Source organism: Pithys albifrons, chromosome Z (genome assembly GCF_047495875.1).
Source record: "Pithys albifrons albifrons isolate INPA30051 chromosome Z, PitAlb_v1, whole genome shotgun sequence".
NCBI classification, from domain to species: Eukaryota; Metazoa; Chordata; class Aves; order Passeriformes; family Thamnophilidae; genus Pithys; species Pithys albifrons.
Genome location: NC_092497.1, coordinates 69,828,617 through 69,854,421, shown reverse-complemented (window position 1 = coordinate 69,854,421; position 25,805 = coordinate 69,828,617). Strand labels below are relative to the sequence as shown.

The 25,805-nt window shown below is 39.9% G+C and overlaps 2 protein-coding genes across 8 annotated transcripts in view; one reads left to right on the top strand and one right to left on the bottom strand.

Moving 5' to 3' along the window:
- CCDC171 (coiled-coil domain containing 171) overlaps positions 1 to 6,733 on the bottom strand; it is a 150,466-nt gene extending 143,733 nt beyond the window's left edge. For 3 of the 5 annotated variants that reach the window (XM_071580374.1, XM_071580377.1, XM_071580378.1), the window contains exons 1-2: positions 6,656 to 6,733; positions 3,470 to 3,625 (exon numbers count right to left, since the gene is read on the bottom strand). In XM_071580374.1, the coding sequence (XP_071436475.1) occupies positions 3,470 to 3,516 (47 nt within the window). In that variant the 5' untranslated portion in view covers positions 3,517 to 3,625; positions 6,656 to 6,733. Of the gene's footprint in view, positions 1 to 3,469; positions 3,626 to 3,891; positions 3,938 to 6,655 lie in introns of those variants that run through there. The other 2 variants (XM_071580376.1, XM_071580375.1) reach the window with 2 other exon arrangements.
- Positions 6,734 to 10,508: 3,775 nt separating this feature from the next.
- The window catches only part of PSIP1 (PC4 and SRSF1 interacting protein 1), a 33,725-nt gene continuing 18,428 nt past the window's right edge, over positions 10,509 to 25,805 (top strand). Inside the window, exons 1-8 of one of the 3 annotated variants that reach the window (XM_071580543.1) lie at positions 10,509 to 10,728; positions 11,094 to 11,257; positions 12,168 to 12,244; positions 16,356 to 16,494; positions 18,069 to 18,185; positions 21,310 to 21,417; positions 22,225 to 22,287; positions 23,776 to 23,863. In XM_071580543.1, the coding sequence (XP_071436644.1) occupies positions 11,186 to 11,257; positions 12,168 to 12,244; positions 16,356 to 16,494; positions 18,069 to 18,185; positions 21,310 to 21,417; positions 22,225 to 22,287; positions 23,776 to 23,863 (664 nt within the window). In that variant the 5' untranslated portion in view covers positions 10,509 to 10,728; positions 11,094 to 11,185. The other 2 variants (XM_071580546.1, XM_071580544.1) reach the window with 2 other exon arrangements.

Genomic DNA, 25,805 nt, shown 5'->3' with positions numbered 1-25,805 from the left:
AGCTCCATGCGGGAATTCCTCTGCCTCGTGGAGCCGGTGCCACGCAGGGTGGCATGGCTGTGGCTGCTGCCCACTGCCGCCTCTGTCCCGATCCTATTGGCTACTGCCCCCGTCTGTCCCCAAACCCTGGGTTTCTATTGGGTGTTAGTGCCTCCATTTTCCTATTCGCTAACCGAGCACCTAAAACACTTCTCCATCCAGAGTTCTTACCCAATCCAGTCCCAGCTCTGGCAACTCCCCCCTGGGACCTCATAAAAAAACTCGTGTAGTTTCACAACACAGGCTTTTCGCCTCTCATCCTCCAGACTGCAAACATCTCTTTCTCAGCGCTCCCTCATCTCTGGAGACAGAAGGGAACCATTTTCCCTTCTGCCCAATGCTGCATATGTATTTAACTAACTAGTTTAATAATCTTATGAGCAATTATTAGAAATTCAAAGTGGACAACTTTTAAATTATTTCACGAGTTGAAAATCAGTGTTCACATTAGATGATATAAATTAGCTTTCACATTATGTTAACTATGTAAGACTGGATGCAATAATCAGTTGCTCCACACAAAAGTGCAAGTTTTCAGGACAAGCTACTAAAGATGAAATACAAATATATAAATATAAAATATATAAAGAGAAACATGATTAAATTAACCACAAAGATGGCATCACTTAATGCAGAACTGAAAATATTAAAATAGCTTACCTTAGTCTACATGAAGTCTTAATTACAGAAATGACAGTATAATTAAATTCCAGTATTTTGGGATTTAATTATTTGGCTTTTTTCTAAATAAAAAATTATCACTTTACCCCTAGATTTGTCCAGAGGCACCATTAACATTTTCATTACTATGAACTTTATCTGATGATATGAGTCTTCTCACACAAGTTCACTAGCAAAAAGGACATAAATGCCATCAAAAAAGGGAACAGTATTTTATATTAAATGTTTCTTTTAAAGACATTACTAACAATAACTGATGAAATTTCACATTTTTAACTGCAGTCTGTAAGTATTTTATAATTTAATACATATGGTCTAATTCCCATTTAAAAAAGATGGACTTCATCCATGAGATCAAAGTAACTGTATGTCATCACTAATTGTTCCACACGGTGACATGTACTTTAAGCATTTTATTGTTTTAATAAATGCAGGAGATGAGAATCAGTAAAATCCACATGTACTGCACGAAAACCATAGGCACATTATTAGATTTCACTATTTACCATGAGAGCCATACACAGAGAAACCAACATAAAAGATCAGCAACCACTTAAGTAAAATCCCATATCGTTATTTTAAGCAACGCTTAGTTGCTGCAATAAGATGGTATTATGGTAAGCCAAGCAGGAAATAAGAAGAATCTGAACAATCAAAGCACCTGTAAACTGTGTAAAAGGTTGTTTGTGGACATCATATATAGGCTTGGTAGACCTTTACTTTTTCATGTCTGGTGAAAACAGAGATGAAAGAAAGGCAAGTTGTATTACTAAGATGATACAAGAAGTATGAGTCTCAACTAAAGTGGCACTCAGGTGGCATCAGTGTGAGTAAAGCATAGGTTAGGGGGGAAAACAGGACCCTAAATGAAAACTGAGGCTGACTAAGGAAAAGAACAAGGGTTAAAGAAAGGGTACCCATTTTATTAGTTTGTGAGCAGTGGGGAGGTCATTTTGCTTACTTAAACCTGATGGTATTTAATACTTCTTGCATGGAGAGCACATGGAATGAAAGCAAGGGAGTGACTGCTTTTTGTATAGTCATTAAAAAACCCACCTTCAAATCTTTACATAAATTACCTAGGTTTGTGTGGCAATCAGCTTTAAAGAAAACTGTTCCTTTCAATTCTTCTGTTAATTATCCAGCAAAAAAAAAGAGTACAGTGGAGATATCCCTAAATAGCTCTCACAGTTAAGATAAACAGAATGAATTAAATCTTACTTTAATTGTGCCAAAGATCAACCATATATAAAAAATAAGAGCCATGGACAAAGCTTATAGCCAACCCCTAACACCACACCTATGGCAGGAAACCCTTCTGTAACTCCAGGTTAGTGTTTCTAACTGGAGACAGAAACTATCATGACACCTATGTCAGTGTGAGAATTCCGGCATATCAGATGGCGAGTATGCATGCCCGCAATGATGGAGTGACTACATCAGTGGACAACGGAAGGGCTAGAGACGTCATTTATTTGGACTTCTGTAAAGCCTTTGATAAGGTCCCCCACAACATCCTTTGCTTTGATTTGGAGAAAGATGGATTTGATGAGTGGACTGTTAGATGGATAAGAAAGCAGTTGGACGGTAGCATCCAGAGGGTAGTGGTTGATGGCTCACAGTCCCAATGGGTATCAGTGACAAGTGGTGTTCCTGAGTGGTCCATATTGGGACCAGTGTTATTTAATATCTTCATTAACACCATACATGAGGGGACCAACTGCACCCTCAACAAATGTGCAGCTGACAGCACAATGAGTGTGGTGCAATTTACACACTTGAAGGTCAGGACCTGGACAAACTCAAGAAGTGGGCCCATGGGAATCTCATAAGGTTTAACAAGACCCAGTGCAAGGACCTGGACCTGGGTTGTGGTAATCCCCAGTATCAACACAGGCTGGGGGATGAACAGATCAACAGCAGCTCTGTCAAGAACCTGGGTGTGCTGTTGAATGAAAGGCTGGACAGCAATGTGTGCTCACAGCCCAGAAAGCCAATTGTATCCTGGGCTGCATCAAAAGCAGTGTGGCCAGCAGGTCGAGGGAGGGGATTCTGTCCCTCTGCTCTGCTCTGGTGAGACGTCACCTTGAGTGCTGCATCCAGCTCTGGGATCCCCACAACATAACAAGCACACCCAAAGCTGGAGCAAGTCCAGAGAAATGCCATCAAGCTGATTAGAGGGATGGAGCACCTCTCCTACAAGGAAAGGCTTAGAGAACTGGGATTGCTCAGCCTAGACAAGAGAAAGCTTCAGGGCTACCTACTTGAAGTCTTCTAGTGCCTGAAAGGAGCCCACAAGGAAGATGGAGAGCGACTTCTTAGAAGAGTATATACTGAGAGGACAAGGAGGGATGGCCTCAAACTGAAAGAGGGTAAACTTAGATTAGATATTAGAAAGAATCCTTTACTATGAGGGTGGCAAGGCACTGGAACAGATTGCCCAGAGAAGCTGTGGATGTCCTATCCCTGGCAATGTTCAAGACCAGGTTGAATTGGGCTCTGAACAACCTGGTCTAGTGGAAGGTGTCCTGTCCACACCAGGGGGATTGAAACTAGATTATCTTTGAGATCCATTCCAGGCCATCCTATGATTTTATGATCTAATGACTATATTGACATGACACAACTTGCATGCATCACACCATATCTGGTTATTCTTTAGTACAAATTATATCCTTTCAGGGATCTAGAAAATAAATCACAAAACCAGGAACTGTACTACTACACTTAAAAATACAGTGGAGCTCACCTTTTAGCTTCTGTAACAGAGCAGTTGACTGGAGAGGATGAGCTCATGATGTCCAATAGGCCACTTTTCAAGTCTATAAACTCTGGAAAATGAATCCTTGACTTTTACTTGAAAAGCTTCAAAAATTATTCTTCCATATAATAAAAACATTAAATTCTGTAACAGAGACATGCTTTAGTTTATTTGCCAACATAATAAAAGAATCCTTTGTTAATACTCATGAAATAGCGTCACTATTTATGTGAACAATTACCATCAACTGTAATTTTACACCAGTTTTCGTCAACAATGAGAATTGTATTTCTAAACTTAAATATTGTAGATATATAAAGATATATATAGATATATATACACATATATATAAAATATAGTAGAATATCCACTGCCAGCATTTTCAGAATGTCAAAATACTGTTTGCTTACATTGATCCTCTAAGTTCTCTCCTCTCCTAAGAAGATTACGAACTCCGTTTTTCTTCAAAATAATTCTATGGGAGATAAATGCATATGCCACAATTGCAAGTACTAGGTTTGCTGTCAGATATCAGCTTTTAATATAGCAAGTCTCATAAGTGTTTCACAAAAAAATTTCTACTTGAACATATCTTTATTGCACATATCTCACATATCTCAGTGATATTTAGGAGTATACAGGAGGAATACTAAATTGAACTATGACTCCATTTATCTGTAGAAAAAACTCAGTAATTCAGTGTTAGTATTAAAAAATAAGTCAATATAGATAACATTTACCACACAGACATTACAAAATTCCACTATTTATTTCAAGCTGAACAGCAAATTCATTAATGAGTTCTTTCCATTAACTAAAGCAAGGTAACATGAAAAATAAGCTGTATTGAATACTCGAGATTAACAAGTCATTAAAGGTTTGCTTCTGAATGCCACACCAGATGACCATTCATATTAAAGTCCAAAACAAGAAACTAGCCTGTACTCCATCTCTGGCTTGCAGTCATATGTTCATAGAATCATAGAATACATGGAAGGAACCCACCAGAATCATCTGTCCAACTCCTGGCCATGTGTAGGACCAAGGCCAAGAGCCACACCACATGCCTGAGCACATTGTCCAAACGCTTCTTGAACTCTCTCAGGCTTTGTACTGTGACTGCTTCCCTGGAGAGCCTGTTCCAGTGCCCAGCCACACTCTGGGTAATAAACCTTTTCCTGTTATCTACCCCAAACCTCCCCTGATTCAGCTTTATGCCATGCCTCAAGACCTGTGACTGGTCAGGAGAATGAAGAGATCTGTACCAGTCCTTCTTTTCCCCTCATAAGGAAGTTGTAACTGCAATGAGGTCTCCCCTCAGTCTCCTCTTTTTCAGGTTGAACAGACCAAGTGATCTCAGCTGCTCTTCATATGGATTCCCCTTCAGACCCTTCACCATCCTTGTGGCCCTCCTTTGGATGCTGCCTAACAGCCTGGTATCTTTTTCACACTGCGGTGCCCAAGAGGAGCACTTGCTATATTACCTAGAAGCTGATTTTGTTCATTTCAGTCACTAAGAATCTGCACAAGAAATAGGAAGGGGAAAAAAAACCATTTCTGCTTCAATCTATAATTTTAACAGAAAATGCAGCAAAAACAAACATTATTTATAAAAACTCTGATTTTGTGGGTTTGGGGGTTTTTTTTGATTTTGCTGAGTTCTTACAGAAATGCAGTGTACTTATAAAGAATAGCTAGTTTATCATTCATGATTTTTAACATCTGTTCACCAGAATTCACCTTGATACATGTGTTCGTAAGACCCTAAACACATAATTACCGTGAAACAGTCACTCACACTCCTAGAGAAAACAACACAGCTTTCCTTTCAGCTCAAACAAGAAAATATTTGAAGATTTAATTTCTAAACTATAGACTCTGGTATAATTTCTAGGCACATGTTAAAGCCCATTAAATTACTGGCAACTTGCACACTAAAAATCTTTATATAAGAGAAGAATATCTTGACTGAGTATTTGTAGTATTCCACTCAGTAAAGATCAACTGCTTGCATATAAAAAATGTGGTATCATGGTATGGGATTCTATACCTCTATCAGATGTACCAGATTTTCACATTAAGACATAGCTCTGAACACCATGAAACTAGTTTTTCATACCACCCTTTTTTGATGCTTCATTGCAACTTACAGCAAAATTTGACAATGAACAGTAGAAAAAAATTTCTTTAAATGGTACAACTAAAATTTTCTCAAAAATCTGGTGTTTCACCTCCAGAATAGAATTCACTATCCCTATTCAACAAACAATAGCTGCAGTGAAAAAAAAATCTGTCTCAAAACATAATGAAAATGTCCTCTGTCACATCCACATAATTCTAAAGATTTAAAACTTTCTGAAGTTACTCTGAAGTCACATGGGGGGAAAAATATCTAAAGACTGTTTTCTGGGAATGTTAGCAATTTTGAAAACGCATGTTCCTCTGCTAAGATACATAACCACAGTTTATTAGCACACAAATGGATACACTCTGAAAGCATCGTAATTCAATTACAAAAAAAAAATCCAAGTGGCACAGAGCATCTTGTAAGAGCCTCACAACTAAACAAAACACTATAAGAAGTTTTCACTTGAGAAGATAGTTCGTGGGAGGGCTGTTACCTACAAAACTTCTGTCATATTCTCCTCACAAACTTCTGAATACACTTTATCAAGGCCTTTGGTTTAGACGGAATACGAGGAAGAAATTCTTCACTGTGGCGGGGAGGGAGGCACTAGAACCGACTGCCCAGAGAAGTTGTGGATGCCTCATTTCTGGAAGCGTTCGAGACCAGGCTGGATGGAGCTCTGAACAACCTGGTCCAGCGGGAGGTGACACTGCCCACAGCAGGGCGATGGAACTGGATAATCTCTAAGGTCGCTCCCAAACCAAACCATTCCGTGATTGAGACCATTCCAAACAAATCTAATCAGATGCACTAATTTAAAACATATAAAGCCAGAAGTAACTAACACATCTGAGTTGTAACCTGCAAAAACTTATCAGCATTCATTTCGGCTGAACAAACCACAAGGTTTCATTAACTCAGACCAAAAAACTTTAAGCAAGCTGAAAAGGAGAGCAGGAGAATCCCTTCCCTCCGCTGGCCCCGGAGCGGCGCTGGCCGAAGCGGTGCCGTGGCAGAGCGCCGTTCTGGCGGCTCAGGCGCTTTACCTGGCAGGAAAGGCTGAAGGCACGGCGTCGGGACGAGCTCCAGCGGCAGCAGCACGCCAGCTCGAGCGCGGCGCGGTCCCCGCGTCTCGCCGGGAAGGACGCGGCGCAACGGCAACTTCCGTCTGCGGCGGAACATCATCATCGTACCCGCCCGCCCACAGCCCCGGCGTGAGCCCCAAAAATGTAATCCACGGAAAGGAAATGAAAATGACCCACTAACGTGAGAGCCAGACTGAGATGTGGATGTCCTCAGATTCGGGACACCACATTCTTTTCACGCAGATTATCAAAAGAAACAAATCGGTAAATTATTTTGAAAGACCATGGGACAGAAATCACCACAGGGTGGACAAGAGAGGCCGATAACAAGGTTACCACTTCTCTTCCTAGTAATTCACAAAAGATTACTTTAGACATAACAGTGTTGCTGCATGCTTGTAGCTAAAGGAACACCGGTTCCTTCCTCCCACGTGCAAAAATACATCCGATATAGAGAACCGTTGAATTATCAAGGCTGGAAGAGACCTCTGAGATCATCAAATCCAACTGTTAACAGAGCCCTACCAAGGCCACCATTAAACCATGTCGCTAAGTGCCACATCTACACGTCTTTTAAATACCTCCAGGGATGGGGAATCAACCCTGGGCACCCTGTTCCACAGTTGAGAGCTCTTTCAGTGAGGACATTTGTCCTCATAGCCGACCCAAACGTTGCTGGAGCAACTTGAGGCTGTTTGCTCTTTTTACCTGAGAGAAGAGACTGCCCCCACGTTGCCACAACCTTCTGTCAACTATTTGCAAAGAGCAGTAAGAGCTCCCCTCAGTTCCCTTTTGTCCAGGTGGAAACAAATCAGGATGATATGGTACATGGAATTCAACATTAACTTATTTTTCAGAAAGAGATGTTGATTATACGTTTAGAAGAAGTGCTTGATATTTATGAAAAAAAAGAGAAGAACCTGGTGCTTAAGTGTGGGTCTGGCGATGGTAGAGAAAGAAGCAATGCCTCACTTGCAGACACAGCACCAGGGTGCTTCTCTGCAATGCGACCTAATCCACACCTATAGGAAATCAGTTGGAATGATCGTTCCACAGAAGCTTAAGACATACAACTCTTCAAAGAACTGTTTTTCATCTCTGAAGCTCCTTCCTGGCTTGTAATAACTTAATGCATGTCAGTGTACTGACCTCTTACTCAAGCACCCGGTGGCGGATCTGGGCTTTGGCCTTATAGATTCTGACTTTCAAAATTAAACCATTTGCTAAAAAATGCTAATATAGTCCCTTAAAGTTTTTAAAAGCATCTGTATGGAAACTTACTCTCTTGTATGTACAATGTCGGAATTGCAAAATAGATTTTTTCCCCTTCTTTTGTTTCTGTGCTTCAGTATTGTATCTTCAGTCTTATGTTTACTTAACAGGTACAAATGAGCCCAAGTAAAGACAAAACACAGCTTGTTTGAACAATTTTAATTTTTCACTCTTTAAAAACAAATTATATTTTGGTTTCTTTAAAAATGCTTTAGTCACATTAGTGTCTTTAGAAGAACACCTCACCCTACTTTTGCATGACATCAAGTCATCTTGTGTTGCTTCCTTCATTAGGAAAAACAAAGTATTTTTAACTGCTCTTCCCTGATTTTAATACAAGATGCAAAGCTTCTGATTCATGAAAAATATCACACTCAGAAGACTCTTTCCAAAGGCTGAAGGAATTGTAATAGTCTCAAGAGATTACAAAAGTATTGCCTCAAAACTAAATTATGAACTTACTTATCTGATATTGAAGAGAAATCTAACTACATGATTAAACAGAGTAGTGACTTAGCTAAGGGAATCCATGCTGATTGTCAGTTCCTGCTTAGCAAAATATTAATATGCACAGGTTTTTGCAGTGCTTAACACTTTCTCATTTAGAAAAAATGTGAAACTTTATGTATTGCTGAAATAAGAATGATTCAGTACAGCAAAAACCTCACAGGCACTCAGCAATAGGACAAGGGGGCACAGGCTTAAGCTCTGCCAGGGGAAATTTAAGTTGGATATCAGAAAAAAATTCTTTACAGAGAGAGTAATCAGGCATTGGAATGGGCTGCCCAGAGAGGTGGTGGATTCACCATGCCTGGAGCTTTTTAAACTGAGATTGGACATGGTGCTGAGTGCCATGATCTAGTAAATGGACTAGAGTTGGACCAAGGGTTGGACTCGATGATCTTGGAGGTCTTTTCCAACCCAATCGATTCTATAATTCTATGATTCTATGATCTGCAATGCATAAAGTTTGTGCCACCGTCAAAATTTTATCTTCCTCTAAGCAATTCTAGATGTACACTCCAGCTTAGTCTTATTCTTTTTTAATAACTTTTGCCCCAAGTGGTCATTCATCTTTGCATGGGAAAATAGTTTTTCATCTGTCTAATATGTGGATCTTTTTCTATTTTTTAGAAGATTTTGTCTAACCCTCTAGGAAGCTGATGTCAAGAATATGAGCTTTGCCATCTCCAAAAAAATCAAGAAAATTTGACTTGTTTAAGCCACCAGAAAATTGAAATTTGCTCCTGCTTAACACAGATGGTGTGAAGTTTTGCAGTTAACATTTATAAATGAACATTTTGCATTTAAGGAGAAGAGAGCCTAGAGCAAAGCAAAACTTGCTCTATGGCAACTGCAGAAGATGTTTTGGGCCTGACCTGAGTTTCAGTATCAAAGCTGAAAGTGGAGAGATGACTCTTCTATGAGGACTTATCTCTGTGTGTAAATAGCACAAAGGGCAGCTGGCAAAAAAACTGGCCTGTGAAACTTGTGCATCAGGCCACACACCAGGGATGAGAACTCAAGCGAAAAATGGGTAGGTTTGGCCCTGTGAAACAGTGTTGGTGTAATCTTTTGGGCCACAACTCTCCCAGCTTTTGAGAGGTTTTAGCATCCATTGTATAGCACAAACATACAGTACAGTGACTTGGAGGTGGTGCTGTGTGGGACCATCACATAGCGCTAAAGCACAGCTGAAAGGCCAGCTAATTTTTGATGCAGAAGAACTAGAGAACTAGGCACAACTGGACAGGAAGGCTCTGAGAAAGAAGATACTGAGTTTAAATCTGGATCTGAGGTCTTCTGTTTGAAGAAAGGTATTTGTAGAGCAAAGCATGGGGAGGTTGGAGGTACCTGATGTGCTCAGCAAAGAGATCATCTCACAGGAGCAGGAGAGGAGAGCACAGTGGCTGAAATGTTGGGAGAGAGAGCTTAGTGTGAATGGGTAAACAGGAAAGAGTAGATACGGACAGGACAAGTGGAGTCACAGGAAGTCTGAACTTATAGCAATCGTAGTTAAACAAAAGCAAATACCTCAAACCGATCAACCAAAGAAACAAAACCCACCACAAGTAGCTAATGGCCACAGAGAAGCAGGTAGCTCGATAGACTTAAGAAACTGAAACCATGGCTTGTTGGATGCTGGGGGAAGTCAAGACCTCAGGAGCAGAGCTGGGGAGTACTCGGGTAACACGGGCAGCTTCGGGGACGGGAGCAACACGGCAGAAGAAGCCCGGGAAGAGCAACGCTCGGTAACAGAGCTCCTGAGGGGGCGTATCGCACCCGCGCGCTTTGCAAACGAGGGTGGCGACTCCAGCCTGTGACCGGCTGTGAAGGGGCCACTCGCCCGTGCTCCCTCTGAATGGCTGCCTAGAGTAAAGGGCCGCCTGGCGCCGCTCCCGACCCCGACCCCGCTCAGCCTCCCCCTGCGCTGCTGCTGCGCCGCCGCCGCGGCTCCGCCCCGCTTCCTGCGCGCCCCGCGAGGAAGGGACGAACCACTTTCATGGCTGAGGGGAGACGGGGGGAATTAGGCTCGTCCCATTCCGTCTTCCAGCCCTGCCTCAGGGCCGGCGGATAACTTCCTCTCGTGGCTGCCCGCGTTTCCCTCAGGAACAGGGGCGGATCGAGCCGTCTGTTTTACGGCGGGGCCCGAGCCGCTGCCCCCCGCCACGCCGGAGCTCCCCCGCCGCCCCGTTGCGGCGGGCCGGGCGGGAGGAGGCGGCGCGGCCGTGTTTCCCGCGGCGGGCGGCGAGGCCAGCGCGGTGGGTAGCGGGCAGCTGGGGCGCCGCTGGTGAGGCGGCGGGAGGGAAGGCGGGAAGAAAGAAAAAAAGGCTGGAGAGAGGGATGAATGGGTGGGTGGAGAGAGAGAGGGAAGGCGGACGGGCGGAGTTTCTCCTCCGGCCCCCTCCGCAGCGCTCCCGCGCCATCGTGCCTGCGTGCGTGAGGGGTGCCGGCCGGGGACGGCGGGAGGCGGGGGACGGGCGCGTCCGGTGCGGGCGGCGTGGGGGTCTCCCGGCGGGGGCAAGCGGCGGACGCGGCGCTCCGGCCGGGGCCTCCTGTCCTTGCTGACGTGCCCTCCCGTGTTGCCCTTGTGTCCGCGCCTGTCCCGCTGTGTTTATCCCGGCAGTGAGCGGTGCCTCGGCCGGTGCTGAAGGCGCAGAGTCCTTCCCTCGGCCCGGCTTTCCTGGTGGCAACAGGGCGTCACATCGGTGAGAGAACATGAGCCGAGATTTCAAACCCGGAGACTTGATCTTTGCCAAGATGAAAGGTTATCCCCATTGGCCGGCCAGGGTGAGACTCCTCTTCGCCCTCCTCCTCGTTTTTGCGCGGGATGTGCTCGCACACCTGTGTGGGGCAGCGCCTCCAGCCTCCAGCGGCTTCTCAGGCACATTGCAGATCCCTAACAAGTACTGCTGCTAACAAGTAGTCTTCTCTTGCGGTCATTAGTGATCCTAATTTGTGTAACTTGGCTTTAAGGAATGAAGACCGCTGTAGAGTAGTGTGATGCTAGAGCTGTGCAGGCCCTTGACTGTACAAGAATGCTGTTCCCACATAAATGCTCTTTTTTGGCAAAAGGAAAATGGGAAGTTCTGGCAGGGTTACTCCTAAGTCAGCTAATTTCTACCGTGCTTCCTGTTACATAGGCTAAGTGTATGTAAGTAACTTATCTAGTCCTTTTTTACACTCTCCCGGCTCCCGTGAAAGAGGCATGCCAAGTTCTGGGGCTGCTGTGGGTCATTTGCTGACTGTGGGAATGTAGATAAAAAGGTATTTAGCGAAGATGCTAACTTAGGAATTAGGGGTTTTTTGGAGGTTATCATCCTTTTGGTAGTAGTTGATATTTGGGCTTTGGCAAGTTAGCAGGTCAGCAGAAGAGTAGAAAGTTTCTTTTGCCTAGGGAAGAGCAGTATGTGGATGGAAGTGAACTGTGCTTTCTAGCTGTAGCACATCATATCTCTGCTTTTAAAAGAAGGATACATGTGAAAAGGGTTGCTGTAAACTAGAAGTGTGGCCATTTTCAATTGTTGCTAATACTGTTTTTAATTCTGCTGGGTTTTTTTTAGCATACAGTTAGAAAGGACTCTCAAGATCTACTTTACTTCTCTAGCTTTTTTATTCCTATTTTAATGCTTTTACTTATCTACCCCTAGACTGTTTGTAAATGTAACTTGACTTGAATTGTGGTCTGTGTTTTTCTTAGGTGGATGAAGTTCCTGATGGAGCAGTAAAACCTCCTATGAATAAAATGCCTATTTTCTTTTTTGGCACCCATGAGACGTAAGTCCTTTATATTTAGGGGTAATATTTTTTCATTCCAAAATGCTGTAACAAAAAGTTACCATCTTCTCTGAATGTAGTGGTTTTTAAACTATTACATTCATTAGTAGATGAGCTCTTCCTAAATTGATCTCTTTTCTTAAGACATGCTTCTCTAACATTTGCTTAAGCTGTTCAGGTGAGGGGTAGACCATAACCATACTGTGTACACTGGGCTCATCAGAAGGAAAAAAATCATGCCCACATTGGTATGAATGATGTTTGTTTCTTTTTTCAGTAACGAGTTTTAATTATAGTCCTGCATATCCTCAAAGTGCTCAATAATATATTCTCAAAGAAAATGAAATAATGCTGGGAACAGTGAAGTCGGCAAAATTTGAGAAACAGACAATTAATCATGTATTGGAGTTGTTTCTCTTGATTTTTTTTCAGGAAAGGTTTTGAATTATGGATGTTGTTATTTTTTATGAGATCTGTGGAGAAAAATTAGGAAGTGCAGTTAAGTTTACACCTGTGAACCTGCAAAATATTGATCTTTGGGGACTTTCAGCAATGCTGGCATTTTGCAATGATACAACACTTTCTTTGAGGGACTTTGTCTTCCACTGCTGAATTTGAGTGTAAATATGCTAGGATTTATGTGGTTCTGTCTTTTTGAAAGTTATCCTGTTGTTTTGTATCATGACTAGTTTTGTTAGTGTAGATCTAAGACATCATTTGTTGAGTTGTTTAAAAAAATCAAACAACTAAAACCTGTACTGGTGTGTTTTTAATTCTTCTGTTTTTCTTAATAAAACGGCACATCAAAGATAGAAGTTGTGTATACAAGTACTCTATTTTTCTGCATTTTTTTGGAAAGACCTTGCTTTTTTATTTCATTTTATTAAATCTGTTGAAATTGCCTTAATCTGGTAGTTTGCATCTGTCTTTCAGTAATTCATGCTGAGGCACATTACATTACTCTGTTGAATTAAAGCAGAAGCATCCTTGATTCTCTTGACATCACTTTTTAACTTTGTGCTTTTTTGAAGAAGTGGTTTTTCTGATATAAAAGATTTCTTTATGCTTGGCCCATGTGTCTTTTTTTAACTGTTCTGATCTTTCAATAGATCTTTCAATGACTTAAGTGTTTTTACTTTGGTGGTGTTTTGTGCATGTGTGTAGTTTTGTAGAAAAAGAGAAGTTCCTGGAATTTCATTCAAGGTTTCGAGGTTTGTCTTGTTACTTTTTCTAATTGTAACTTTAAACAATGTGGCAGGTTATCTTTTTTCTTAGTTCTTTTTTTCCCCCCAGCTGAATTTTTTTGTTGAGAACTGAAATGCCACGTGGCTCTGATTCTGCCCTTGGTAATACATGTGTCATTCTGGATTGCACTGTGGCTTTGTGCAGTTGTAAGTAAGTTCAGGAACACAGGCTGAGTATAAGAGAGACAGAAATAACTCTTTCTCTAAAGCTGAAAGTGTCTTTGCAAGTTTTGAGAATCATCATGGCTGACAACAGATTTAGGTTAGGCTCCTGAGACATGTGTGGGTTTGGTGGCAGGGTTTTTTTGTAGTATACATGGGTGAATTTGAAATGTCTATTTATTACTCTTTGATATGGTTACAAAATAACGTTTCTCCTTTTTGTTAGGCTGTGGTTTCGAGTTTACTGTGTTTCAGAGATCATGGAATACTTTCATACAAATTGCAACTTACAGGGTGTTCCATGACCCAGCTGTCTCCTGGTGTTTGTTTAAGCACATTGTTAGTGCTCTGTAAAGTGGTAACAGCTGAACCTCCTTGGTCTCACTCACTGCTTACAGCAGATAGCTCTAGTTAACAATAGGAAGGAGCAGATCAGGTGAAAAAGGAGAATGATGTTCTATGGCATGTAGATTTTTTAGGTTTGTAGCTGTAAATAGTGACTTAGTGGTCCATTAGGAATTACGTAGAGTTAACAATTTTCTGTACTTTTTCATGGGAATTAAAGTAAATTCAGTATATTTGTTTTCTGCTATGCTTTTCAGGGTTAAGTCTTGAACACTTGTGCAAAGTTAGACATGATCTTTAAATGTTAGTAGACTGCACATATACAGTCCATCTTACTGTAAGTAGTGGCAATTCTGGAAATCCACATACTTAGTTTAATTATGCTAAAAAGTGGATAGTTAGAGCAGGAAAAAGGAAAACAAGACTGGCTTGGGAATAATTCTTGCTTGACTTTGAGAAATAATATTAATGCAGTTTTGCAGATTATTGTAAACAAGAATTAACTTGTTGTTAGTTTTCTCGTAAGTTTTGTCAAAAAATCCAATCGTGTTGATACCTTGGGAGAGTAATGAAATAAATGCTATTTTAATAAAAGCTTTATCTGGATATGTTGTGCCGGTAAATCACATCAGTGCAAATTTTCTTTGGTCACAGACAAAGAGAAGGTCACACTAAAACTAGTTTCTGGAGCCTGTGCATTCGGGTAATCTCTCTTCGTTCAATTTTGGTGTTTCTTTTTGTTGTTTGGTACATGGGGATTTAACTACAGCAGCCCAGAAAGCCTCATGATCTTTTCATAGTAGCTGGTTTGTGCTGTTTTTCAGTGCCTGAGCAATATGGGTAGAGCCTTACAGAGCTTGGAAAAATGCTTCCCTTCAGAGAACAGGGAAGAAGGGAGGCAGTGTATTTCCTATTTTTGGCTCTCCCAGTTGCTCTTTGTCTCCCTCCCTATCTTTGTGGTCTCGATAAATAAGCTTTGCAGGTGCACATTTCCCATGCTGGCTGAATCTTCTCTAGCCATCTCTTACCAGGAGGTGAGTGAATCCAACAGTGGCTTACTTAATACTTTGTGCACATAAATAAATGTTTACTGCTGGAATAAAAAATGCTTAAGCTTTCTATGAGATGTTTGGTGTTTTTTTCTTCTTTGCTTTAGAGAGTGTAAGTCTCAAGTAACTCCTTTTTTTAAGGATGATGAAGAAAATAGTGGAGTGGAGCTTAGAAGTACCTAATTAGCTCTTCTATAAACTAGTACTTTAGAAAGCAAGTATCTGCAGCTTTTCAAAGAGCTGGATCTGATTCATTTGCAATCAGACAAAATTATGTCTGAGGGAAACCATAAAGTACCACCAAAGTGTGGTCTTTTTCTGTTACCAGCATATGGATTGAAAGGTCATGAAAGAAGAACAGGAATTAGATAGTCTTTGATACTCTTCAGCAGAAATCAGAATATTCATTCTCAGTAACATGGTACCTTGTTTTCTGAAGTCTTACTCAGAGAAACTAGTAGTGAGTACTGTGACTGTCATATGAGAAGCCAATAGGTAAAAGCTCTAGTTAGACAGCTTAGAGTAGGGAAAGTGCCATGCAGGAGTCTTTTTTTTTTTTTGTCTTAAAAGATACCCAGACAGGGCCAAGACCTCTACCACAAGTATATTACATAAAATAATTTTCATGTTTACTTCATCAAGAAAGTGGCTGAGGGAGAGCTTAAAATAAGAAACATTTTAAAGTTTCTATTGTTTAATTTTCATAAATCAAGTTATGAGTTCCTGTCACATACTGAAAAACTACTGAATTCATGCTGAACTACATGGCATTCTTACATGATATGGGCAGTCATGTATTCAGGTGGTGCTTTTTCATTTCCAACACAATAAAAATATTCTTATATTTTAATCTTATTTTTAATTCAATAATTTTGAAATGTTGGAACCATTTCATCTCCTTTAAATTGTGTTCTTACTTTTCATTATCCAGATTCAAGGATTCTTTATTCTTAACATTTAAGCCTGATTCTTTGTTTTTCTCCTAAGAAGCATTTGCTCCTTCTGTTTATTTGCAAGCTGCTTCGCTTTTGATCTGGCTCACAGTAGTTGGTTGACCTGTCAGCTACAGTCTTGAGTTGTATCTTGGACCATTTCTTGCTCACACATCCAACACTCTGGGAAGGAGGGAAGTCTCTGTGTGTGGTGGTAGTAACGTGAACCTTGGGCTATTGAAAGCGAACGTTTAGAAAACTAAGGATGCTTATGTAGCAGAACAGTTGTTACAGTAGTAATGAATTTAATGCCTTAATAACATTTGGTCCGTCTTAGGAAGGAACAGTTGAAAATGTAAATGTTCTTTCTCTCCTTAAGGGCGTTTTTGGGACCAAAGGACATATTCCCTTACTCAGAGAATAAAGACAAGTATGGCAAGCCAAATAAAAGAAAGGGTTTTAATGAAGGATTGTGGGAAATTGACAATAATCCCAAAGTGAAATTCTCTCATCAGCAGGTAAGTTTTGCAGAGTCTGCAAGTCTTTGTTGCTTTTGGGAAAAGGGGAGAAAGGCAATAAGTGCTTTCCTGCTTTGGGGTAATGAATTACTGCTCTTATGTCTAACTGCAGGTTAGACAAATTTTCATATATTTTTAAATCTTTTTATTGATGTCTAGTACTGAAAGCATGAAATAGATGGATGGGGATACTCATTTAGCATTGTAAGCTATGAGAAATCACTTTGGCAATCTTGGAGCACAAGGCTAAAAGTGTGACACTTTTTAAGTGCACGGCAAGTTTTAATTTTAACTATGTATCTATACGTACTTACAACTGTTCGTATTCCTGAGATCTTTGTAACTCTGCAATTGTGCTTGAGAGGAAAGGTAATGTAGATACTGATGAGTAAATACACCATTTTCCCAACAATATTTTAAAGTAGAATAGTGTATTATGGCCTGGTAATATGTTGCAGTATTCAGTGCACAGAATGGACATTTTTTTAGCTAAGGTCTTAGAAATGAATGTATCTTAGGATATTTCTTGATCTCTGTGTTTTATTTACATACAAATCTTTGATTTTAAGGCAGATTCTTAGGACTAAGTGAAGCAAAGTTACTGGACAGCAGCAGAGAACACAGTTCAGGTGTCAGGGTTTAAAAATTCAGGGCAAGTAGATAATTTCATGTTTGGACATGCAGCCGGTATGGTCAGATGGGAATGGGTGATCACATGAAGATGCTGGCAGAATCGAGCTTTTATTCTGCGTACAGGGTAACATTAAAGGGACAGACTTGTCAGCTATTTGTGTAGAGGAATTCACTTGCAATTTTATTCTTTTCCTGTTCTTTTTCTGGCTACAGTTCATGTCAATAAGGCCTTCTTAGAGCCGTATTTTCTGTTTGATTGACAGAACTTGAATGTTCTGAGAGCAGTATTCACTCCTTGCAGATGTTGCCTGTATCTGCTAGTAAGGGAGCTGGAGAAAGGAGCCTGTGCCTTGGGCTGAAACCCAAATCCACACCCTCAGTGGGGTCAAAATTAGAAATGCCAGCTTTGTTTCAAGCAGCTAATGTGCAAGAGGGAGAAAGCCATCCACAATGTAGTGGAATAAAAAAAGAGTAATTTAGTCTGTATCTCCTCTGTTTTTATGGTTTTAAGTTTAATTCTTTAATTACTTTCCTGTAATATTTTCTGCTTATGTTTTAGGATAGGTAGTTGGATTACTTAAGATTGTTAGCTTATTTAAAAATGCACTTCTTTACAGTAGCACCAGAAGCTGTGTTTGACCAAAACAAACTTTTTTTGATTTCTTATTTTTCAGGTATGTTAAAATGATATGTTATACATAAACCCCCCTATATTGCAGTATTAGTAATGTGAAAATAAGTTATTAGAGCTTGAAAGTTCAATAAAAATTTGCAATTTAAACTGAAAACAGTGGAAATTAATGAAGTAAGGTATATTTAATATTCTTTTAGCCCTAAGAGGAGTCCCTTGGCATTATGCTCTCTTTGGTAATGTGTGTGGAAGAACACACCTTGGCTGAGGAAGATATTTAGATCTCGTTTTTGATGTTTTTTTATTGAAGCCCCATCCAGCCATCAGCACTCCTATCAACGAAACAGTTGAAGAAAGCAGTCAGGAGCCTGCTGAGGGGAGTGAAGAAAAAGCAGGAGTCAAAAAAAAGAAGTGTTCTGTTCCAAAAGTAAGTGACTGAATTTCTGCTTTGTTCTGCTAGAAACATTTTAAGTCAAAACTGTATTGCTAAGTTTTTACTTACATACTTTAGCAGTGGTTTACTATTGTGACTGCCTTGCATTTGCTTCTTTTCAAATATACTTACAGTAATATTTTTGTCCTTCTGTATTCCTTTTATGATGCTGTACGGGTTTTTGAAAATTAATTTCTTTACCAATCTGTATTCCTAAATCATAATACACTTAAACTAAACTTATACAGTACTTCCTGGGCAGAAGAAGTTGGAAGTGATCACCAAGAATTAGCTTAAAGTTTCTCTTCTTGAAATTTTTGAAGGCTTTTTAATATCACAGACAGGTACTACTGTCACTTTCAATTGTGATCACTTTTGTTGAAAAACTGAACAGATCATTAGAGTCTGTTTTGGCTAAAGGAGTACCTCAGTGTGTTTGCCAGAAAGGATTACAAGAATCAGTTTGAATTAGGCAATACTCTTAATGAAATAACTAGGATATAGAGGATGTCATAGCTGTATCAGTTCAAGTCTTGAGTTAGAAAAGTATCTGAGTAATCAGTATGCAGTAGTTTATACACAGTTTAGCTTCTTCACTTTGTAACTGTGTGCATATGCTGGAATTCTTCCAAAACAGGATTATGTTCTCTTTAAATATATTGAATTCATACTAAAAACATTCATTTCTGTCTGAAAGATTAGTTTGTACTCTGAGAGGTGAAGCTTCTTAATTTACTGTACACTTAATGATGCTAGTGTAGTACGCTGCTTGGAACTTTCTCTATTTTTGAATGTTTTGTTACGTGCATATGGGGATGTTTTTCATATGGCATGGAAGAGATGTTGTGTGTTGTCAATTTTTCTCGGTGTTTTTTATGAAGAACAAAATCCTAAAATGACAAAAATTACGATGCAGGTGGGATCGATACATTTGTGGTATCTCATTTTTTCTAACTGATTTCTGGAAATTACTTCTCTAGACAATGAGTAATGCCCTTAAATATTAATCTGTTTTGAATAGACTTGCCTTTATTCTGGCTGATTTTATTTTATTTGCCAAGATTTTAATGTAGTTTTTTCTGTAGGTGTTGCTGGCTGTCCTTTAGTATTCATTCACAGTTGCAACTGAGGAGTTTGCAGTGTGTCAAATACAAGGCAGGTGTTCCTTATCTAGGGCTAGTGTCCAGTACCTGTAATAGCTTGTTTATTCAGGAGTAAAAAAGTCCTTTGATTGGAGGGAAAAAAATTAGTCTACTTGTAGTATACTGGTAAGATGATGTTGAAAGTTGTTTTGGTGAGTTGGAGACTGCAGAATTAATGATAGATTATTTCTCCCAACTTCTTACTGTCTAGAGTTCCTTATTATAGTACTTCCAAATGTAGAAAGTCAGGGTGATTTGGATTCTGTCTGCTATACCTTAGGAGTACTCACCAACATGTAGCTTGCTGGCAGTGTTAGTAAACCAATGGTGTTCTTGCCCACACACACTGCTGATAACGTTTGTTCTTAGCCTTTGCTACTGTGAGGGAGAAGCCTCTTTCTAAGGGCATTGATTAATCAGTTTGCTTCACTGTGAATTTATGCCTCAAGCAGCATGTGCTAGTGGGGGTGCCAGTGACTTAAGCTTCATGTTTCTCATGAAAGGTGCTGTTAGGCTGTTCAGTGCTGGCACTGTGGAAGAGAAACAGGAAGACATAAGAGCCATTTAAACATGAAGATGGAACAGAAGATCCTAAATGGTTCCCTTTACATAGATTTCTGTAATTAGTCCCAGTCAGCTTAAGGAAAAATATGGACCAAATTTCCTTTTCTTTTTATATTAATGAAGCTATAAAATTCTGTTAGCCAGTCCTTGCGCTCTGATTCCCTCTGGTTTTAGAGAACCAGTAATTTTTCTGTCTTAAAGTGGTACTCTGTAAAAAGACTCTGTGATATTACCTGTGTTCAGGTAATTAATAATGTTAGTTGATTTTTGTTTAATGTTGAAATTTTAAAAACTAGCTACTTTAAAACATAATTTAAAAAAAGTGCTTGCAAGTGGGACAAGGCAATAGTATTGAAGTTGAAAGAACTGAAAAATCTTAAAATCACACAGATACATAGAGTGCAAGGAAATGTTGATTTATTTTCAAGTAAATAATTGCAAACTCTTGATTTTTCAAGTTTTAACAGCTCACCTAAGAAGAAAGTAGTATTTTCAAGGTTTAGAAAACCCCAGTGAAACAGGTAAACAGACATAAATTACAGTCTTACAAATGGTAAAACAACTTGTTTGTGGTCTGTTTACTACTTGTCCTGGTTTTCTCTGGATAGTTAGTTTTCTTCTTAGTTGCTGGTGCAGTGCTGTGTTCGGGGTTTAGTATGAGTGTAATGTATGATAGCACACCAATGTTTTAGTTCTTGACAAGTAATGCTTACCATAAACCAGGGACTCTTCCTTTTGCCATTGTCTGCCAGCACAAGAACCTGTGACGGAATATGACCACAACAGGTGGCCTGATCTGGACAAAGGGTTGTTAACACAGAATCACAGAATGGATCAGGTTGGTGGGGACCATAATGGGTCAACTAGTTCCACCCTCTGCTCAGGCAGGGTCATCCTAGTGCACATTGAACAGAATTGCCTTCAGGTGGTTCTTAATTATCTCCAGTGAGGGAAACTCCATAACCTCTCTGGGCAAATCTGTTCCAGTGCACAGTCACCAGCACAGTTAAAAAGTTCTTCATGTTCAGGCAGAACTTCTTGGACATGAGTTTCTGCCCATTGCTTCTTCTCCCACTGCTTGGCACCACGCAGAAGACTCTGACTCCATCATCTTGGCACCCTCTATTCAGATATTTATAGACATTGATGAGTCCCTTCTCAGTTACCTTTTATTGAGGCTGAACAGGCCCAGCTCCCTCAGCCTCTCTGGTAAGAGAGATGCTGCAGAAGGACGTGGTCCAGTACAATTAGCCTTTCAGTGGGTACTTAAGAAGGTACTGCACCTATAGCTTTGAACTACAACTACTTAAAGTGAAGAACAGCCTGATGGTAATTAGTGTGTTCTGTTTTCACTACAAAATATTTCTTAACGTGGGGTGCTTTTTTTTCACCTGTGTTGACTTGCTTTGCAGTTATCCCCTAGAGGGGATAGTAACTTACCTACAGAAGCTGAAACAGAAGAAAAGGAGATGGATACTTCAAAGGAAGATGACCTGCCTTCTGACAAAAACATTAAAGAAGTATGTACGAGCTTATTCTGTGTAGCAGAGAAGATCTTAATGTGTTGATTGATGTAAATCTATTACTCAGTAGTAAGACACTACAGTTACTACTACTGTGACAGTCTCAGGAGCTGTTTAATTATATAAAGCTTTGTGTGTGTTCATTCAAGTCTATACCCCTTACTGAAACTCCCAGGAACTGAAATTTTCATCAGAGAGGAAACTTTTTGTCTGATTTTTCTATGAGTTTAATTAAAACCTAGGGCAGCATCGTGGGTTTTATCACTTACTCTGTATTGCAAATGTACTTTTTAAAGGAGTAAATAAAGAGTTCAGACACACTGAAATAGCACTACATACTTTTATTTAGAACAGTATATTATTTAGAACTTAGTTTATTTTTTGTCTTTCAGGGAAAAGTCCTAAGTGCCAGATAATCATAGAATGGTTTGGGTTGGAAGGGACCTTAAAGATCATCTTCTTCCCACCCCCTCTGCCACCAGCAGGGATACCCTCCACTAAAACAGGTTGCTCAAAGCCCCATCCAACGTGGCCTTAAGCACTTCCAGGAATGGGCTTCTTTTGGTAACCTGTTCCAGTGCCTCACCACCCTCACAGTGAAAAATTCCTTTCTAATGTCTAATCTAAACCTACTCTCAACTTAAACCTGTAATCAGGATTTTGATAATTTAAAAGCGGCAAGTGTCTTCATATACATTACAGCATTCTTGTGCCAGAGGCTTCAGTTGTGAAAAATACTTAGAATAATTTAAATATATATCTTTGTTTTGTTAAGACTCTTAGCTCCAATTTTAATCTTCACAGGATATGGTGAAAACAAATGACGCTTCTATTCCCAAAGTTGCTAGAAGAGGAAGAAAAAGAAAGGTAACAATATGTTTAATTACTTCATCTTACTGGAATTTGTTGGATGGAACAATACTGCATGTTATTTTCTTTAATGATAGATTACTAGTAGGTTGAAGTGCTTGACACCCTTCTCTCCTCTTTCAAACATCTGGAAGATTTGTAGAAATGAAAGTTTTCCCAGAGTATGGTTTACAAGTCTTAATTCTGTTTGAACTTGATGTGGATTATGAAGGTCCCATCTTTCCCAAACAACCTATTACAAGCAAGAAAAAATAAAATATAAACTGGTGCTAGACTGCTAATAAAATAGTCTGGGTTGAACCTCTGAAAAATTTAACATCTTCATCACTCAGAACCAACACCTGGAGTACTCCTTTTTTCATTAATTTGTGATTTTGTGGTCACTTCAATTTGTAAAAATCTGTGACTAGTGTGTTTGTCACAGGCAAGTAGCATATTGTACCTGTACTCTTAGTTGTCCTGCATACAAGATACTTAAGTTCTTGACTGTTTTTTAACTTTTAAGATTTTTCTCAGTTCTTTTCATCTGTATGTAGGGATAGGTAGTGTTTCTACGGGCAGATATGTAGCTTTTCATTGATATCTTTTGTCGTGAGTTCTATCTGCCTTTCCAACCCATTCCCCTAAAATGACTGTACAGATACAAGTCATTACATCCCGTCTCTGCAGGCCAACATGCAGTTTTTCATGGTGACTAATACTGGTCTATGCAGTTCAATGCCACCCTCATGCCCGATCCCATCAGATCTCAGAAACTAAGCAGGGTCAGGCGTGGTTAGTACTCAGATGGGCAACCTCCTGGGAATACAGGGGCTGTCGATTCTAGTCCTGAGGACTTCACTGTCACTGTCCAAGCTCGCTCGGCCATTGCAGATGGACCTGAGAAGTTAAAGGGTGGGGCCAGTTCTTCCCACGCTGTGCCTCACCTAAAATATCCACTGCACAGGCTGGAAGGGCACACCCACGTGGGGAGAGCCCCGCCCAAATCTGTGTTTGCGAAGCCTTGCAATGAATGTATGAATGAATACTGGTCTGTAGAGCTGGAAGCAGGTGTTTTTCTAGACAGCTCCATCTACTGCCTTGATACGTTGAGGCAGCCTGGGAAGATGATAGTCTAGAAGAAGAGTATATGGGAGGTGAAAATATGAACTTGCCTTCTTAAAACTAGGTTTTAGTGTGCTGTTATGGTGATATTAAAAATACTTACAAGCAATCTCCTTGCTTTATTGTACCAACATAGTTTTGTTCTGAGAATGAATGGGCTTGTTGAGTTTATATGAAACATTACTTTTTGAGTTATGGTATGGAGAGGGTGACATTAGTAATAAATATAATCTGTAACTAAATTTGAAAACCTTTTTTTCATTTGTACAAGCAATAGCATAATAATATATTTCTAGAAGTTAAAAACTGGTGTTTGAGAAAGTAATTGAGATATGGGTGCCATGTATCTTTTTCATTTGTGAAATTTGTTCTTTAAATTAGTCTGAAAAACAAGCTGAAGCTGAGGAAGCAGCAGCAGCTCCTGTGTCAGTGTCTCCAAAAGTAAGCCCCAAAAGAGGAAGACCAGCAGGTAACTTCAGAAGAATTACTAAGTTTTTTCACCACAGAAATGTCATAGTAGAATTAGTCAGGGAATTGTCTCCCTCTGAGAAGTACTGCAGAGTATTTTTTCATACTGAAGGCAGGCTTTCCTAATAGATTGTAATGACAAAACACCTCATCTCAAACTGATGAATTTAGGACATAAATGGATTTAAATTGTTAGCATTAGTTCTCAGTCTTCTAAATTAAAGACTGGTTTTAGGTAGTTATTACCTTAGAAAATCCTTCTTTATAGAAGACTTTTAAAGTATAGATACATGGTAAGAGCGCTCTCTGCGTTTTTGCTCCATAAAGGTTTGTATTTATTAAAGGTCTATAAAATACTTTGATTGTGTTACAATATCCATAAAACACAAGGAAGAGAACTGGGGGGAAAAGAGCCTGTAGGTGGAGCTTCAAGAACGAGAAAAACATAAGAGCTGGAGAGACTTGATAAAAATGTGTTTAAGACACTCTGTGTAGGTTTATAAATTAAACAGAAAATACAACTTATTTTAAAATGTATCATTAGAACCATTTGGTAACAATTCTGTAGTGCCTGTTTCTTTCAAAGTAGCATTGGTCTACTGAAATTTTTAAGGTAAGCTTGCAGATACTCTTCATCATTAACTACTACAAAAGAAAACAGTTCTTCCAGGAGTTAAGTACTTCATATGAGCATCTAGTCAGGGAAACAAATAATTTAGTCATCCGTATCTGCTAACGATATAAAAATAGTGCAACCACAGTTAAATAGACTTAATTACTTTTGCCTTGGAAGCTGTAAGGAAATTAACTATTAATTCATCGCCTTTGCCATTTCATTACATGTACTAGATGTACATTATTAATATTTGTGTGTTTACAATTTTTTTTGCTAGTTTTTACTAATTACTGTATGTAAGAGCAGGAAAGGATTTATAATTGGTGAGGCCACACCTTGAGCACTGTGTTCAGTTCTGGGCCCCTCAGTTCAGAAAGGATATTGAGGTTCTGGAGTGAGTCCAGAGAAGAGCAACAAGGCTGGTGAAGGGACTGGAACACAAGCCCTATGGGGAGAGGCTGAGGGAGCTGGGGTTGTTTAGTCTGGAGAAGAGGAGGCTCAGAGGTGACCTCATCACTGTCTAGAACTACCTGAGGGGAAGTTATAGCCAGGTGAGGGCTGGTCTCTTCTCCCAGGCACTCAGCAATAGGACAAGGGGGCACAGGCTTAAGCTCTGCCAGGGGAAATTTAAGTTGGATATCAGAAAAAAATTCTTCACAGAGAGAGTAATCAGGCATTGGAATGGGCTGCCCAGAGAGGTGGTGGATTCACCTTCCCTGGAGATTTTTAAACGCAGACTGGACGTGGCACTGAGTGCCATGATCTAGTAAATGGACTGGAGTTGGACCAAGGGTTGGACTCGATGATCTTGGAGGTCTTTTCCAACCCAATTGATTCTATGATTCTATAAGAGATGCTTTTGCCTCCTGTATAAAATACCTTTTTGGAAAGCATATGCAGCCTTTTCTGGGGTTGCACTGGAGCACTACTAGGACCAACAAGAGTTCAAACACTGAGTTGGAGGTTTTCTGACCACATGTTCACTATTATTCTTGACAAGCATTTGAGGTATAAAATGCCAAGAAGACAGACACACTGTTTTGTCTTACTCCTAACAGTGTGGTGAATCTCAGGAAATGCAGAGTTTTGATCTGCACTGTAGTGTGGTTGTAAAACTTCTTAACAGTGGTTTGTTATCATGAAAAGATGGAATCCCAATGATACATCTAAAAATAGTAGACAACAAACTGTATAAATGTGGGCACTGAGTGGTTTGTTTTTATTGTCTAATTTCAGGCTTTCTCATTATCCAGTTTAAGACTTGTTCATGTTAGTTATGCAACATGTGGAAGAAATCTAACTACATAAAGCACAAGAATTGGTACTT